The 13399-nt window shown below is 33.9% G+C and overlaps 1 protein-coding gene across 1 annotated transcript; it reads left to right on the forward strand.

Moving 5' to 3' along the window:
- Positions 1-7490: 7490 nt before the first annotated feature.
- LOC113714447 (probable disease resistance protein At4g33300) lies at positions 7491-11574 on the forward strand. Its single transcript, XM_027238276.2, has 5 exons — positions 7491-8435; positions 8939-9333; positions 9417-9772; positions 9963-10168; positions 10396-11574. Exons 1-5 carry the CDS (start codon positions 7733-7735, stop codon positions 11226-11228), a joined length of 2493 nt encoding a protein of 830 aa, XP_027094077.2. The 5' UTR covers positions 7491-7732; the 3' UTR covers positions 11229-11574.
- Positions 11575-13399: the final 1825 nt, after the last annotated feature.

Consider the following 13399-nt stretch of genomic DNA (forward strand, 5'->3'; position numbering starts at 1 on the left):
GATTGGAATTAAAATTTAAACACAATTTCAATAATTGAAAAGAATTATTGTGTTTTTACATATTGTTGTCTTAGTGTTTACGTTTGTTGTTTTAATATCTACGCTACACTGTGCAATCCCCTATGACAATTGTAGAGGTCCTTGATCCTCCATTTACTAATATACACTAATGCTATCTTGCAGGATTAAAAGTTTATATTTTTTGAACTTTTATACAACGCCTCTTTTTTTTTATTGGGCCGTCATTCCCTTCAGCCTTAAACAAAAAAACTTGGTAATTCTTGCTAATTAATGACCTGTAACAAATATATTAAATAGTCACAGTGCAAGAGGTAATCATATCATTCCGGCGGATTTGCTAAAATTTTTTATTTACAAAGAACAGTGGTTTCATTTCATTTGAAGGCTTAACCGTCTTTGTCCGGATAAATCTTCTCTAACTTGCACAGATTTTTTTTAAAAATTTTATGTTTGAATTTTTTCTTTCATAGAGGATACGAGACGAAGACCCGTACCTAATTATGCAATTTAGGGACCCCATCGGCATGAAAATGAACAAAAAACTGTTGCCGCAAATTTGGACTTCAGCATCCGCTCTGATGCATGCATGAGCATGAAACATGAATACTAGGGGCAGAATAATTCATTTTCAGCTTAGTTTTCAAAGACTCAGAATGAAGTCCTGTCCAAAGAAGCATAAATCGAGTCTCCGAAAGAGACAATTTCTGTGTATTCAAAGCCTATGCCACCAATTATGAGACACGGAATGGAAGGATTGGGCCAAAAAGAAGCACATATAGCTATCTTGCGGGAGCCATGGTGGAAAATTGAATCTAATCATCAAAGTTCTGAATCACAGATTTCATTCATGTGTTAATATTTTGAAAAAAAAAATTAAACATAGGATGGTGTATAAATCTAAGGTGGAGTAATGATTTTAAGTGTATTAAAGAAATATTTACTGACATTTGTTAGATAACTTATCATCAAATAATGAAGAATTAAAGATTCAAACCTTGTCTCTCATCAATGTGTCATTATACGTGATTTCTTCTAAATTCATATGAGTGCGTATTATACTAGTCTAATCTAATAGTGGTTCAGTTCTCATCAGTTTCTTTAGACCCCATTGGGTCTCTCCTCCCAGTGTGGTTAGAGTAGGAGTAGGAATAGAAGTAGGTTTGGCTAATTGTTATCGTCTGATAAAATAATAATAATAATAATGAAGAATCACTTCTCAGTCCTCTTGAATCTAAGAGCAATAGCCCAATTGCCGTGTACACCAGTCCAAGAGAGTTTTAAGGGAGATCCACTCCCTAATCTAAGAGAGGTTTTGGTTAAGCATCAAATCAAAAGAAGAAGTCATGGGCCTTTGAGCCGTTAAATAATTTGTGTTATTTAAGTTCCTTTGTATTTTCAGTTTTAGGTGCCTTTTAAGCATGATAATTATTTCTTAGGATTTTGTACTCTCTCTTTTGTACTCTATTATTTACCACCTCTTCGTCGGTGGACGTAGCTCAATTGGACCAAATCACGTAAATTCTTGTATTTCTCTGTTTGATTTATTTGTTTTTATTATTGTCATTACTAAGTTGCCAAGAACTCAATAACCAAACCTAACAGTTTTTATTATTTTCGTTAGTCAATTTCCTAAAACCAAACCTAACATTATTGTCGAGGTCTTTCAGATATTCTGAACATGAATTGGAATTTTGAAGCTGGACAATTATTGAAGTAGAAATCCATAATCCACGGCAAAGTTTATTTAGTTGTCTGTCTTTCACAAAAATTCTAGCCAGCACTCATGAGATGGTAAGAACAACTTGTGATGCCCGCCATCATCCTGCCTCTTAATGGACAATTAATTAGTCGTCCATTAGTGGTCGTTGATGGGCAACCTAACCGACCCAAAGGCCTGAGATAGTGTTAGACTGTTAGCTGACAATGAATGTTGCCGAGGCAAAATATCAACTGCACACGTTTGAGCCGTAGACCCAAAGGTTAAACGCCATCTCCGGTCTAGTTTGATGGTAGCCTTGAAAATAGAAGTACTGATTAAAAGCTATAAGCATGTGTGACATTGATCAGATGGGGTTTGATTTCAACCATCGATCAACCCATATGATCAAGACCATTTATCCATTTTTTTGCTCTTTTTTTTTTTTTTTTTCCAAAATGGTAACATGGTCATTAAATGGTAATATGATCAAGACTATTTATCCATGGCGTCATTAAAGATTGACAAACTTACACTCGGTGTTGAAATTCGTATTATTTTTTATATTGACGAAATCATAAAGATAAGTCCTACGGGCCATACCTCCAAATCTGGATTTTTCCCCCTTTCTCTAAACAATTGCAATTCTAACGTGCTTGGATAATCAAAAGGATTCCTGCTCTTTCATGCATCCGTCCATTAGGTGACTTTAAACTAAGATCCCGTTTGAATTGCTATTTTCTGAAATTTTTATAGAAAAATACATTATAATAATTTAATGCATGTGACATAAAAAATGATTAAAAAATATTTTTATGAAAAATGTAAAACATAAAAAAAGGGCAGGCCTAATGGTTTCTATTTGTTGGAATCTTGAAGCACATTTTGCTTTCTTCGTTCTAGAAAACTTCAAAGAAAAATTAAATATATGGTAGTGGCATGTTATTAAAGTCAAGTACCTTTCTTGCGTGATTCAAATAGATTAAGATATGTTTAGAAAGCTTAAAAGACTTAGAAAACAAGAGTGATTTAATTACTCAAGTGGAAGTTTGGCCGATAGGGAAATTTAGGAGGTGATGTTTTAGCCGTGTACGTCATTGATTTCGCAAGCGTCCTTCTACTCTTTTATTTTATTCATCATTTTCTCACGTTTTCAGTGTTGAGACTGCCCCAAATTGCAGGTGGCCAGGGGCAGGGAATTAAAGCCCTCCCCCGCTGCCTGGTCGGGGGATCGATCGATCCCCTGGCCAAGCAGTGGGGAAGTGGGAGAGGGATTAAAAAAAGAAAAAAGACTACTCCAATAACTTAAACTTAAGGGTGGGCGAAAATACTCACTCGAAAACTTGCTAAATCTGAGTCATTTCAATCCAAAACATAGGCTATTCAATCTATAGTATTTGATGAGGATTGGGTATCAGCTTATATGTAGGGTCGATTAGAATTACAAAATTAAGAACTCTCAGGTACTCGAACCAATTCCACATATATATTATTTATTTTTTTATTTGTATATACATACTATAAAATAATATTTTTATTGCTAACTAAGTAATTTCATTGAACAAATTGTATTACAAATATGATAGACTATAGTTTATCTATAAGATTCATTTGTAGATATTATAATCTTATTTTTTTAGGAAAGATTTTAATTGATATGGAATATGTATTTAAAAAAGGTACTACTTATTTCAAATTTTCGTTGATTTTTAATTCTTTTAATTTTTTTCCTTTTTCTTGTATTTTCTTTGCATGCTTGTTTCTTGACAGAAAACATTTTTTAAGAAAAAAAATCTTTGATGAATTTTAGATGAATATGTAAAATATGAAATTAAATTAGTATAAATTATTTTAAATAATAAATAAATAATGAGTGGGCTCAGAAACAATACCCATTGACCCAATCTTTTTTAAAGGGTATCTGATAACTAGATATACCCATTGATATGCAGAGCTAGGGATGGCAACCCCGCCCCCCGGTTGCCTATTAATTCCCCCCGCCCCGCCCGGCTTCCCCCGTTGGGGCACCCGCGGGGTTAATAAAATTTTATTATAGTTAAATTTTAATAAATAATCAAAGTACTAAAATATCAACACATCATCAAGTTATTATTCATTGTAATTTTACAATTGAAACTCATAAAAACAATCAAACAAAAGTTATTTGAATACAATCCAACATGATGAAATAAATAAAACTAAAATAGTTAAGTTTTCACTTTTAGTACAAATACAATCACTAATTCATTATTGTGTTTGTGCTTTTTTTTGAGAAAAAGTGTTATTCTATTAAGTGTAATTAGAAATTTAGTATAAATGTATTAGTAAATTTAGTATAACTAATTAATAAATTCTATTAGTAGACATGTCTAATTATTCATATAATTGATAATATCAATTATATTACATACACTAATATACATTCTATAATACATCTAACTAATAATATCATTATCATAAGTTTATAACTAATTAAATTACATATTATATATAATTATATATTTATTTATTTATATATATATACCTTTTTTTTTGCGGGTGGCGGGGCGGGGGATGGGGCGGGGGTATACTTCCCCGCCCCCCGCCCCATTTCTAAACGGGGGGAAAAAATTCCTCCCTGCCCCAGCCCCACCCCCCGTCCCGAGAGCCCCCCGTGGGGCGGTTGCCCGCGGGCACCCGCCCCCATTGCCATCCCTATGCAGAGCCGATAAATGTCAAAAAATCACCGGGGTATGATTAGGTCAACCAAATCGTGCATGAGGCTAATATTTAACCCGTGTCCATTCCTACTTAAACCGTGGCCTAACTTGATTATTTTGTTTTTGTTTTTTATAATCAAGTTTTTCAAATTTACGGATTGCTTTACTTTGGTCTGTTTTTAGTTGATTTGATTCTTGAGTTTCAAACAAAGGGGAAAGGATAATTTATTTGTACATGTGACGATATTCATTTTCATTTTAGTCTGCTTTTTGTACATGTAAACTGCTTTTGATCCGCAGGGCATATCCATGGGAATATTCTGAAAGATTGTTGCGGTCATCGATGGTATGATGTAGATGCTCACATGCTTTCATTAATCTCCCTGTCCCTTGAACTTGATTGATTTTAGAAGAAATTATGGGTGTGTTTGGATATATCATTGTTTTAAATAATATTTCGCTTGTATCATAAATATATTTTTTATATTTTCAATCACTTTTTTATTTCATATACATCATATCATAAAAAGTGCTACAGTAATTATTTTGTATCTCGAGACTGATATTACTTTTCCATTTTGCATTCTAAATTTCAATCTCGAACATTTGCATGATAAAAATACCCTTTTATTTTATATTATTACTATAATGTTATTATCACTTTATTCGTTTAGATTATAGTGATACAATCACTTTAGTTCCTAGCATTATTTTCTAGGCATTTTACTTCATCGTTAATCTAACTAGTATGGTCAAAAAAATTTTAATATATTTACACTTTTTTTATATATAATTAAAAATAAAAAGTTGGAATGGTTATTCTTCCTTTTTTCACTTTAAGAGATCGAAAAACATAAAAATAAAACAATTTTCTCAAATTTTTTCACACTTATTAATACTAGGAAAAAAAAGAGATAGAAAATTAGAATTTGCAAATAAAGAAAATAAAAGAAAAGTCCAACATTATCGTATTACATTAAGGTTATCAAGATTAGGATTGAAATTTGGTAATAAACAGAAAAGTGAAATATTTTTAAAATAATAAAAGCATTTAATTCTTTCTTATTTGTAATTAAAAAAAAAAAAAGATTTGAGCTCTCTCCCTCTCCCTCTCTCCATCTTTCTATTCTTTTTTGATATTAATAAGATTGTCAAGAAGAAATAAATTAATACTTTGACTTTTTTTCTTGATACTAAAAAGGAAAAGAGCCACTTTAAATTTTTTATTATTTTTATTATGCAAAGAAGAGGGTATTTTCTTTTAAAAATTTTTAACTTGTTAAATTGGTTTAATGGTATGATAAATTGTCTAAAAAATAACTCTATGGAGTAAATTGATAACGAGACTATAGTTTATGAGCGTAAAATGATAATAATTTTAAGAGTTAAACATGTTTTTTCACTTTAATTAACAAACTCTGTTAAGTTTGATCGTTAGTCTTGGGGTAAAGTGACTAAAAGATAACGTTAAGGAGGAAATTGATAGTAGCACCAAACGTGATAATAACTTTTTTATCTCATATACATCATATCATAAAAGGTACTACACTAATTATTTTGTATCTCCAAACTGATATTACTTTTCCATTTTGCATTCTAAATTTAAATCTTGAACATTTGCATGATAAGCTCTAGTTTTGGATAATATACACTCTCTGTTTTCAAGTGTGTTTAATTTAAATCCAATCAAGAACAATGTTAGCAAAATCAACGGAACAAATAATTGTGGAAATTAATGATAATATATTATTTTATTTTACTCTTGCCTCATTTTGACTATTTTTAGCACATTTTCATTAATTTATATGGTTCAAATCACTAATATTGTCGGCAAGAATAATGAGATAAACTACAGGTGAATCCATGAAAATGTATTGTTTTGCTCTAATTGCATTATTTTGATTTTTGTTGACCACTTATAGTAAATTATCATTGATTTATAGGGTTCTCTATGCAGTAAATTTTACTAATTTTATTATTGACTGAATTTAAATATGACAAATTTAAGAGATTAATGCGTAAAAGTGTCTAAAATTGAGAATTTAGAATGTAATTAAAAAATTGAAATTTAGAATGTAAAGTAAAAAAGTAGTATAAATTTAGAATTGCAAAGTGGAATTAGTCCTCGTCTATAATTGCTGCCTTGAATGCATTAAAATACTCATATAAGGTCACATATCTATTTCTAAGGAACTGGCTAGACTTCAAGTATTGACTATACTACATTCTATATTAGTTTCTCTAAAACTGATGGGTTTTATAATTTCTTTCAATTGGAACTTATAAACTAATGAAAAGTAACTCTTGTTTTGTACCACATTACAAAGGGCTTGCGTTAGTAAGAATGATTATATGCTTGACCAGGGACTGAGGTGGATGATACATTGAACTTCACCAAAGATAAACAGGACATCCACCATAACAAAGTATAAAGTGGACAGCATGTTATCAACGTCAATATGCACAATGCCAAAAATGTTTCCTGCGTTAAACACATGTTAGCAGCCGAGCCAACCTCAATTAATTAAGATACAAAAAAAAAAAACTTATGAAATACGGCATTTCTCCAAAGTCACCATTCGTGCTTCGTCTGAAACAAAAATTAATTGTATTGGATTTTCATACGTTGACAAATTTTTTATGTTTTGGATTTTTATTCTTAGTAAAATTTTTTTTTGTATTTTTTATAAATATATTTCTTAATTATCTTTTTATATCACATAATTAAATAATTACAATATATTTTTCTATAAAATTTCTTAAAAATAGCAATCCAAATGGTACGTACCAAAGTTAAAGCACAAATATTCTCTAAAATAACAGTCGAAATCGTGAAATGAAAAATAGGAGGAGTCATACAAAAACACACACACACACACACAAAATGGTGAAATTATTCTTAACAATATGATTTTAGAAGCAAACGTACAAGCTTAAATCAAGAAAGAAAAACCATACTGTTACAAAAATTTCTTAGATATTTTTGGTAGCTGGTTTGATAGCAATCATGGGGTCTAGAAATAGAAGTACGGTCCCCGTCTCATTTTTCTTTCTTCTAAACCAAAACCAAAATCAAAGGCAAGTTGGCAGGGCATTTGTGCCATTTTCGGTCCGTCGCGGGGGCCTTATCCACTGCCCCACACTTCCGTCCCTGTTCCCTACTTCCTTCCCCTTCCTTATAAACCGAACCTAACAGGCAGCTTCAGTTTTCTTTGTCCATGTCCACCACCACTACTGTGGGTGGCTAAAGCCCCTCTCTCCACTGAGCCCTGGCCCAGCCCGACACGCGCGCACACACGCAAATAAATAAATAAAAATGGCGGTTACCGATTTCTTCGCCGGCGAGATAGCCACCGAGCTCCTGAAACAACTCATAACCATCTGCAGAAAATCCACCCTCTGCAAGTCCAGCGCCCAGGACCTCATGGACTCCATTCAAGAACTTATCCCCATCATCCGCGAAATCAAATACACCGGCGTCGAGCTCCCTCCCACTCGTCAGCGGCAGCTGGATTTTATCTCCCAGAAGCTCCGGGACGGCCAAGAACTGGCCGCACAAGTTCTCAAATCCCCGCGTTGGAATGTGTACAAGAATTTGCAGCTAGCGAGGAAGATGGAGAAGCTAGAGAAGACCATATCCAGGTTTGTGCATGGCCCCATGCAAGCTCACGTGCTTGCCGACGTTCACCACGTGAGGTTCGACATGGCGGAGAGGTTCGATCGGATTGAAGGGTCCACTAGGAGGCTGGAGCAGAGGCTTGGGGGACTGAAGATTGGTATAGTTGATGAGAGTGGTGGTTGGATCGGGGAGGCGGTGAAGAGAGTGGAGGAGGAGGAGGAGATGTGCGGTGGTGATGGTGGGTTCATGAGTTTGGGAGCTGGGATGGAGTTGGGGAAGAGGAAGGTGAAGGAGATGCTGATGGGCAGGGAAGATTTGAGTGTGGTTGGGATATTGGGGATTGGTGGTAGTGGAAAGACAACCTTGGCTAGAGAAATTTGCCGGGATGATCAAGTCAGAAGTAAGTTACTATTTAAGTACTAATTGCAGTATTTCTTTAGTTTCTATTCCCTTTTTTTTTTTTTTGGGGTGGGGCATTAGCCTTAGATTTTATTCTTTAATTAGTACTAACTAAGTACTGTTTGAGTTCTTGAACTACTGCTAGTTTGTTCTGCTTTTACTTATTGAGAATGAGCTAGGTATGACCTGAATAAGACAGAGAGAGTTCAAAACTTGAAATAAGTTCTGTTATTGTTTAAGAAATATAGAAGTTTCAAGTCTTTTGCTTCTTATCAAGTTTTATTCTTTTTCTTATAAGCTTTGATGCATTAGATAAGGTTTCCAGCATGTAATTGTTGTCTTTACCGTTAATAATATAGTAGTATATCTTTAATATTTGTAGAATCAATTTACTAGAGGAAACGCTGCTCTTTGATTTTTGGTGCATTGTGGAGCTGAAATTAGCATGATCATGTGTTATTCTGATCCTGATAAACGTACTTGGAATGTCTGTTGTGATTTTAGGCCATTTCAGTAACAGAGTTTTCTTCCTCACTGTCTCTCAATCTCCAAATGTGGAGCAACTGAGAGCAAAAATTTGGGAAATGATATCTGGCAACTCGATTGATGGTTTTAGCCCTATGATTCCGCAATGGAGGCTACAGTATGATATCAAACCTGCTGCAAAGACTCTTCTTGTTCTTGATGATGTTTGGTCACTTTCTGTCCTTGAACAGCTGAAATTTAGGATTCCTGGCTGCAAAATCCTTGTGGTTTCAAGATTCAAGTTCCAACAAGTCACAGATTGCACGTATGAATTGGAGTTATTGAGGGAAGATGAAGCTATGTCCCTATTCTGCCGCTTTGCCTTTGGACAAAACTCCATCCCTCTCGGAATCAATAAAAACCTGGTTAAACAGGTTAGCATTTTTAGCTAGCTGACTTGCTGTCATTTGCTCTCTTAGTTCCTGCAAATGCTAAAGGATCAAAATGCATCTGTTAGGTTGTTGATGAATGTAAAGGGCTCCCTCTGGCTCTAAAGGTGATCGGAGCCTCTCTAAGGGACCAGCCTGAATTGTTCTGGACAAGTGCCAAAAACAGATTATCGCGAAGCCAACCAATTTGTGAATCTCATGAAGTCCAACTGCTTGAGCGGATGAAATTGAGTATTGATTACTTGCCAGATAAAGTCAGACAATGTTTCTTGGATTTGGGTTCCTTTCCAGAAGATAAGAAAATTCCTTTAGATATCGTCATTAACATGTGGGTGGAACTACATGATATTGATGAAGAGGAGGCTTTTGCTATTCTTGTTGAGCTTTCAAACAAAAATCTCCTGACGCTCGTGAAAGATGCTCGGTATGTGCCTTAGTTGTAGCGCAAAAATTCAATCTGTCAATTGGAATTCCTCCTTGTTTGTGAAAGTCAATTGATACGCATGCTTTCTTTTTTCTTTCCTTCTTTTTTCCTTTTTAATTCCCCCCTACCCCTCCCAAAAAAACCAAAAAAAGTAGTGTTCTGAAACGTTTCAACCATTTTCACTGCACAGATCAGGAGACATGTATAGCACTTATTATGAAATATGTGTATCGCAACATGATGTGCTGAGGGACCTGGCAATTTATTTAAGTAGTCGTGAGGACATCAATAGACGGAGGCGTCTGCTCATGCCAAGAAGAGAAGAAGGGCTGCCAAAGGAGTGGGAGAGGAATCTGGATGAGCCATTCAATGCACAGATCGTCTCCGTGTATACAGGTATATCATATTTACTGCTTCATAGCTTGACTCGGCCATTGCTATGCTACTTTTATGATATTTTGCCCTAGTTTTATCAGCTGCTACTTTTATGACCAGGGCATGTAATTGACAGACTTCCATTGTTTCAATTATTTTAAGAGTATCACAACTCAGCTAACTTTTCTGTGTCTTAAAAGTTGATTCACTTTGAGGGCTTACAAATATATTTTACTTTATGAATTCAGGGAGAATGGGAGAGATGGACTGGTTCCAGATGGATTTTCCAAAAGCTGAAGTGCTCATATTGAATTTTTCATCAGATGAATACTTCTTGCCTCCTTTCATTGACAACATGCCCAAGCTTAGAGCTTTGATACTCATCAACTATGGCACCTCCAGTGCAGTCCTGCAGAATGTGTCGGTGTTCAGCAATTTAAGCAACTTGAGGAGCCTCTGGTTGGAAAAAGTGTCCGTTCCTCGCTTGCCTGACAGAATGATACCCCTAGAAAATTTGCGAAAGATGTCAATAATTCTTTCTGATATCAACAATAACCTTGATCAATCAGTTGTAGACTTGCCCCATCTCTTTCCACGTCTCTCGGAGTTCACAATGGATCATTGCATCAATTTTTATGAGCTCCCACCATCCATATGCAGGATGCAGTCACTGAGAAGCCTGAGCATCACTAATTGTGATACTCTTGAAAGATTTCCAAAGGATTTGGGTAAACTGAGTTCACTACAAATTTTAAGGATCTATGCTTGTCCAAAACTAAGAAGCCTTCCCTCTGGAATCGGTCATCTTATTTGGCTGAAGTACCTAGACATCTCGCAATGTGTAAATTTGCGATGCCTCCCGGAGGAAATTGGCGGGTGCAGAAGTTTAGAGAAGATTGATATGAGGGAATGTCCACAGATTAGAAACGTGCCAATGTCTGTTGCAGCATTGCAGTCTTTGCAGCGCGTGATTTGTGATGAAGAGGTTTCTTGGTTGTGGAAGGATTTGGAAAAGATTGGCTCGAATCTTTGTGTTCAAGTTGCTGAGGAATGCTTTAATCTGGACTGGCTGGCTGAATGATCAGGGCCTTTCCTTTGGTCAATTGGGAGCAGAAAATTGCGAGACAAAGGTGGGACGGTCTTCCGGAATCCTGACCTGTGTGGAGGCAAGAAGGTCCGACTTTTGAATTACCTTTCAAGCCAAGGACATTTATGTCCCACACTAAATGTTGTATGGTTCATGAAATGTAAATAGAAATTAGCAACTCAAAACATGAACTGAACTTCTATAATAGGGTCATTGATGATCTTGGTGTACGAGTTGACCCGTCAAATCCCTGGCCTACAAGAATAGAATTAGAGAAAGTGCTTGTTAGAAAAGGGATTTTTTATTAAAATAAAAAAATCTCTATGTTTTTTGATGAAAATATTTTTCAATCATTTTTTTATTTCACATATATAAAATCGTTACAGTATATTTTTTGAGTAAATTTTATATACACTGTGAAGAAGGTGTATACATTTGAATTCATGATATATGTGTAAAAAATTGAATTTTAAATTTAAATTTTATATAATTATCATTCATTCAATGCTGATAGTGTATATACAAAAAATTAATCCATATTTTTTTAACAAAAGTTTCAAAAAATTACAATCCAAACACGAGTGAATTTCCATTTTGCTTCCCCGCAATGTACGAATGGGACCAATAACATCTCTCAATGGAAGTGGAATCAACGTTGGTAAGGAAAGCAACAAATCCATGAAAATTCTAGTCCTATAGGTACTTGATAAAGACTACAACGAGTGCTATCCCTTTCGAGAATGCTGCTCTTGAAGTAATGGCTTCTCAGTTCTCATCATCGACCTAACCACTTTGTGATTGTTTGTGGAACAATTCATGAACGAGTGCGTAAGATAAAACGTGTGGACCCTTGTGTCCGGCAGCTAACATGCTGTCAATTCAGATGATTTTCCAATCTGTTTTATACGAGGGATAATTACAGAAGGATACCTTAGATTTCTAACAATATATCACCTAGGAGATGTTTGAGGTTTCAAAAATATTACTTAGCTCTCTTATTTTTAAATTTTTGTAACATTTTAAACCCAATTCAAGATATGCTATTAAAAGAATCGCTCATTTTAAGAAAAGAGAACATAGTTTCTTTCCAACATTGCCTTTCGATTTCCTCACTATTATAAAATTAAAAAAAATATATTAATAAAAAGCTAAAAACAAAGACAAAAGTATGAAGATGTAAATATGATGGAACAAAATCTAACAAGCACAACCATAAGCAAAAAATTTTTAAATATTAAAAAATTATTAAAAATATTTTCAAATTAGTAAAAGAAAATTTTTTGTCTTCTTTATGGTTCAATTATTTGATATTATAATGGGGGTCAATTATTTTGGCCGAATGTCAGATTCCTTCTACTAAAGCGTCGCAATTTAAGGGATAGATTATGATTTTAAAACTTTAATGGTGGGTCCACCTTAATTTTTTGATATGTAAGCTGGAATTTAAGAAATTTTATAAATTATTTAGCATTTTCATTTTTTTTATCCATATCGATGGATTGTAAATTTAAAAAATGGAAAAGTGTTTAAATTTATATTTATAACTTATTTGAGATGGCTAAAAAAATTAATTTGAAATGCTCTAGAGATGCAAAAAAATCATTTCATTTATATAGTATTATGGATGACTTTTACGCGTTTTGTAAAAAAGGATCTCCCAACCTCAATAAAAAACTTATAATTTTCCGTTAAAAAGTAAATTGATAAATTTTCAAACATTTAGGAATTTCAAATTAGTTTATCAAAACCCCAACAAAAGGACAATTTCGAAATAAAATTATGTATATAGTTCAAATACAATTTTGTTTAGTATTCTATTTTGAATTAAGTTGATAATAATGTTACAAAAAGTTTGAAAATAAGGAAAACAAGCGATATTTTTGAAACTTCCAGGGTGCTAACTGATAGGTTTTTGAAATTATCCTTTTATACAATAATAATAATATGATTTAGCTATCTTCTTTTGAAGACGCACTTTATATCTTCTTCAAGTCAAAATAACGCTCAATGCTTATATTTAACATCCATCTTACAAGTTCCATCTTTCAATCAAAATGACCTCACACAGATGCCCCTTTCAGAAGGATCAAAATGACCATAACTGGCTGCCGAAATTCTGGACTTGCTTTTGCTGCTTGCTCATCTTAGAACGTGAAGACAGACAT

Source organism: Coffea arabica, chromosome 10c, assembly GCF_036785885.1.
Source record: "Coffea arabica cultivar ET-39 chromosome 10c, Coffea Arabica ET-39 HiFi, whole genome shotgun sequence".
Classification (NCBI taxonomy): domain Eukaryota; kingdom Viridiplantae; phylum Streptophyta; class Magnoliopsida; order Gentianales; family Rubiaceae; genus Coffea; species Coffea arabica.

Coding starts and splice junctions, on each gene's coding strand:
- LOC113714447 (XM_027238276.2), top strand. CDS start 7,733: ATGGCGGTTACCGATTTCTTCGCCGGCGAGATAGCCACCGAGCTCCTG. Junction 8,436..8,938: donor CCGGGATGATCAAGTCAGAA/GTAAGTTACTAT, acceptor TTGTGATTTTAG/GCCATTTCAGTAACAGAGTT. Junction 9,773..9,962: donor ACGCTCGTGAAAGATGCTCG/GTATGTGCCTTA, acceptor TTCACTGCACAG/ATCAGGAGACATGTATAGCA.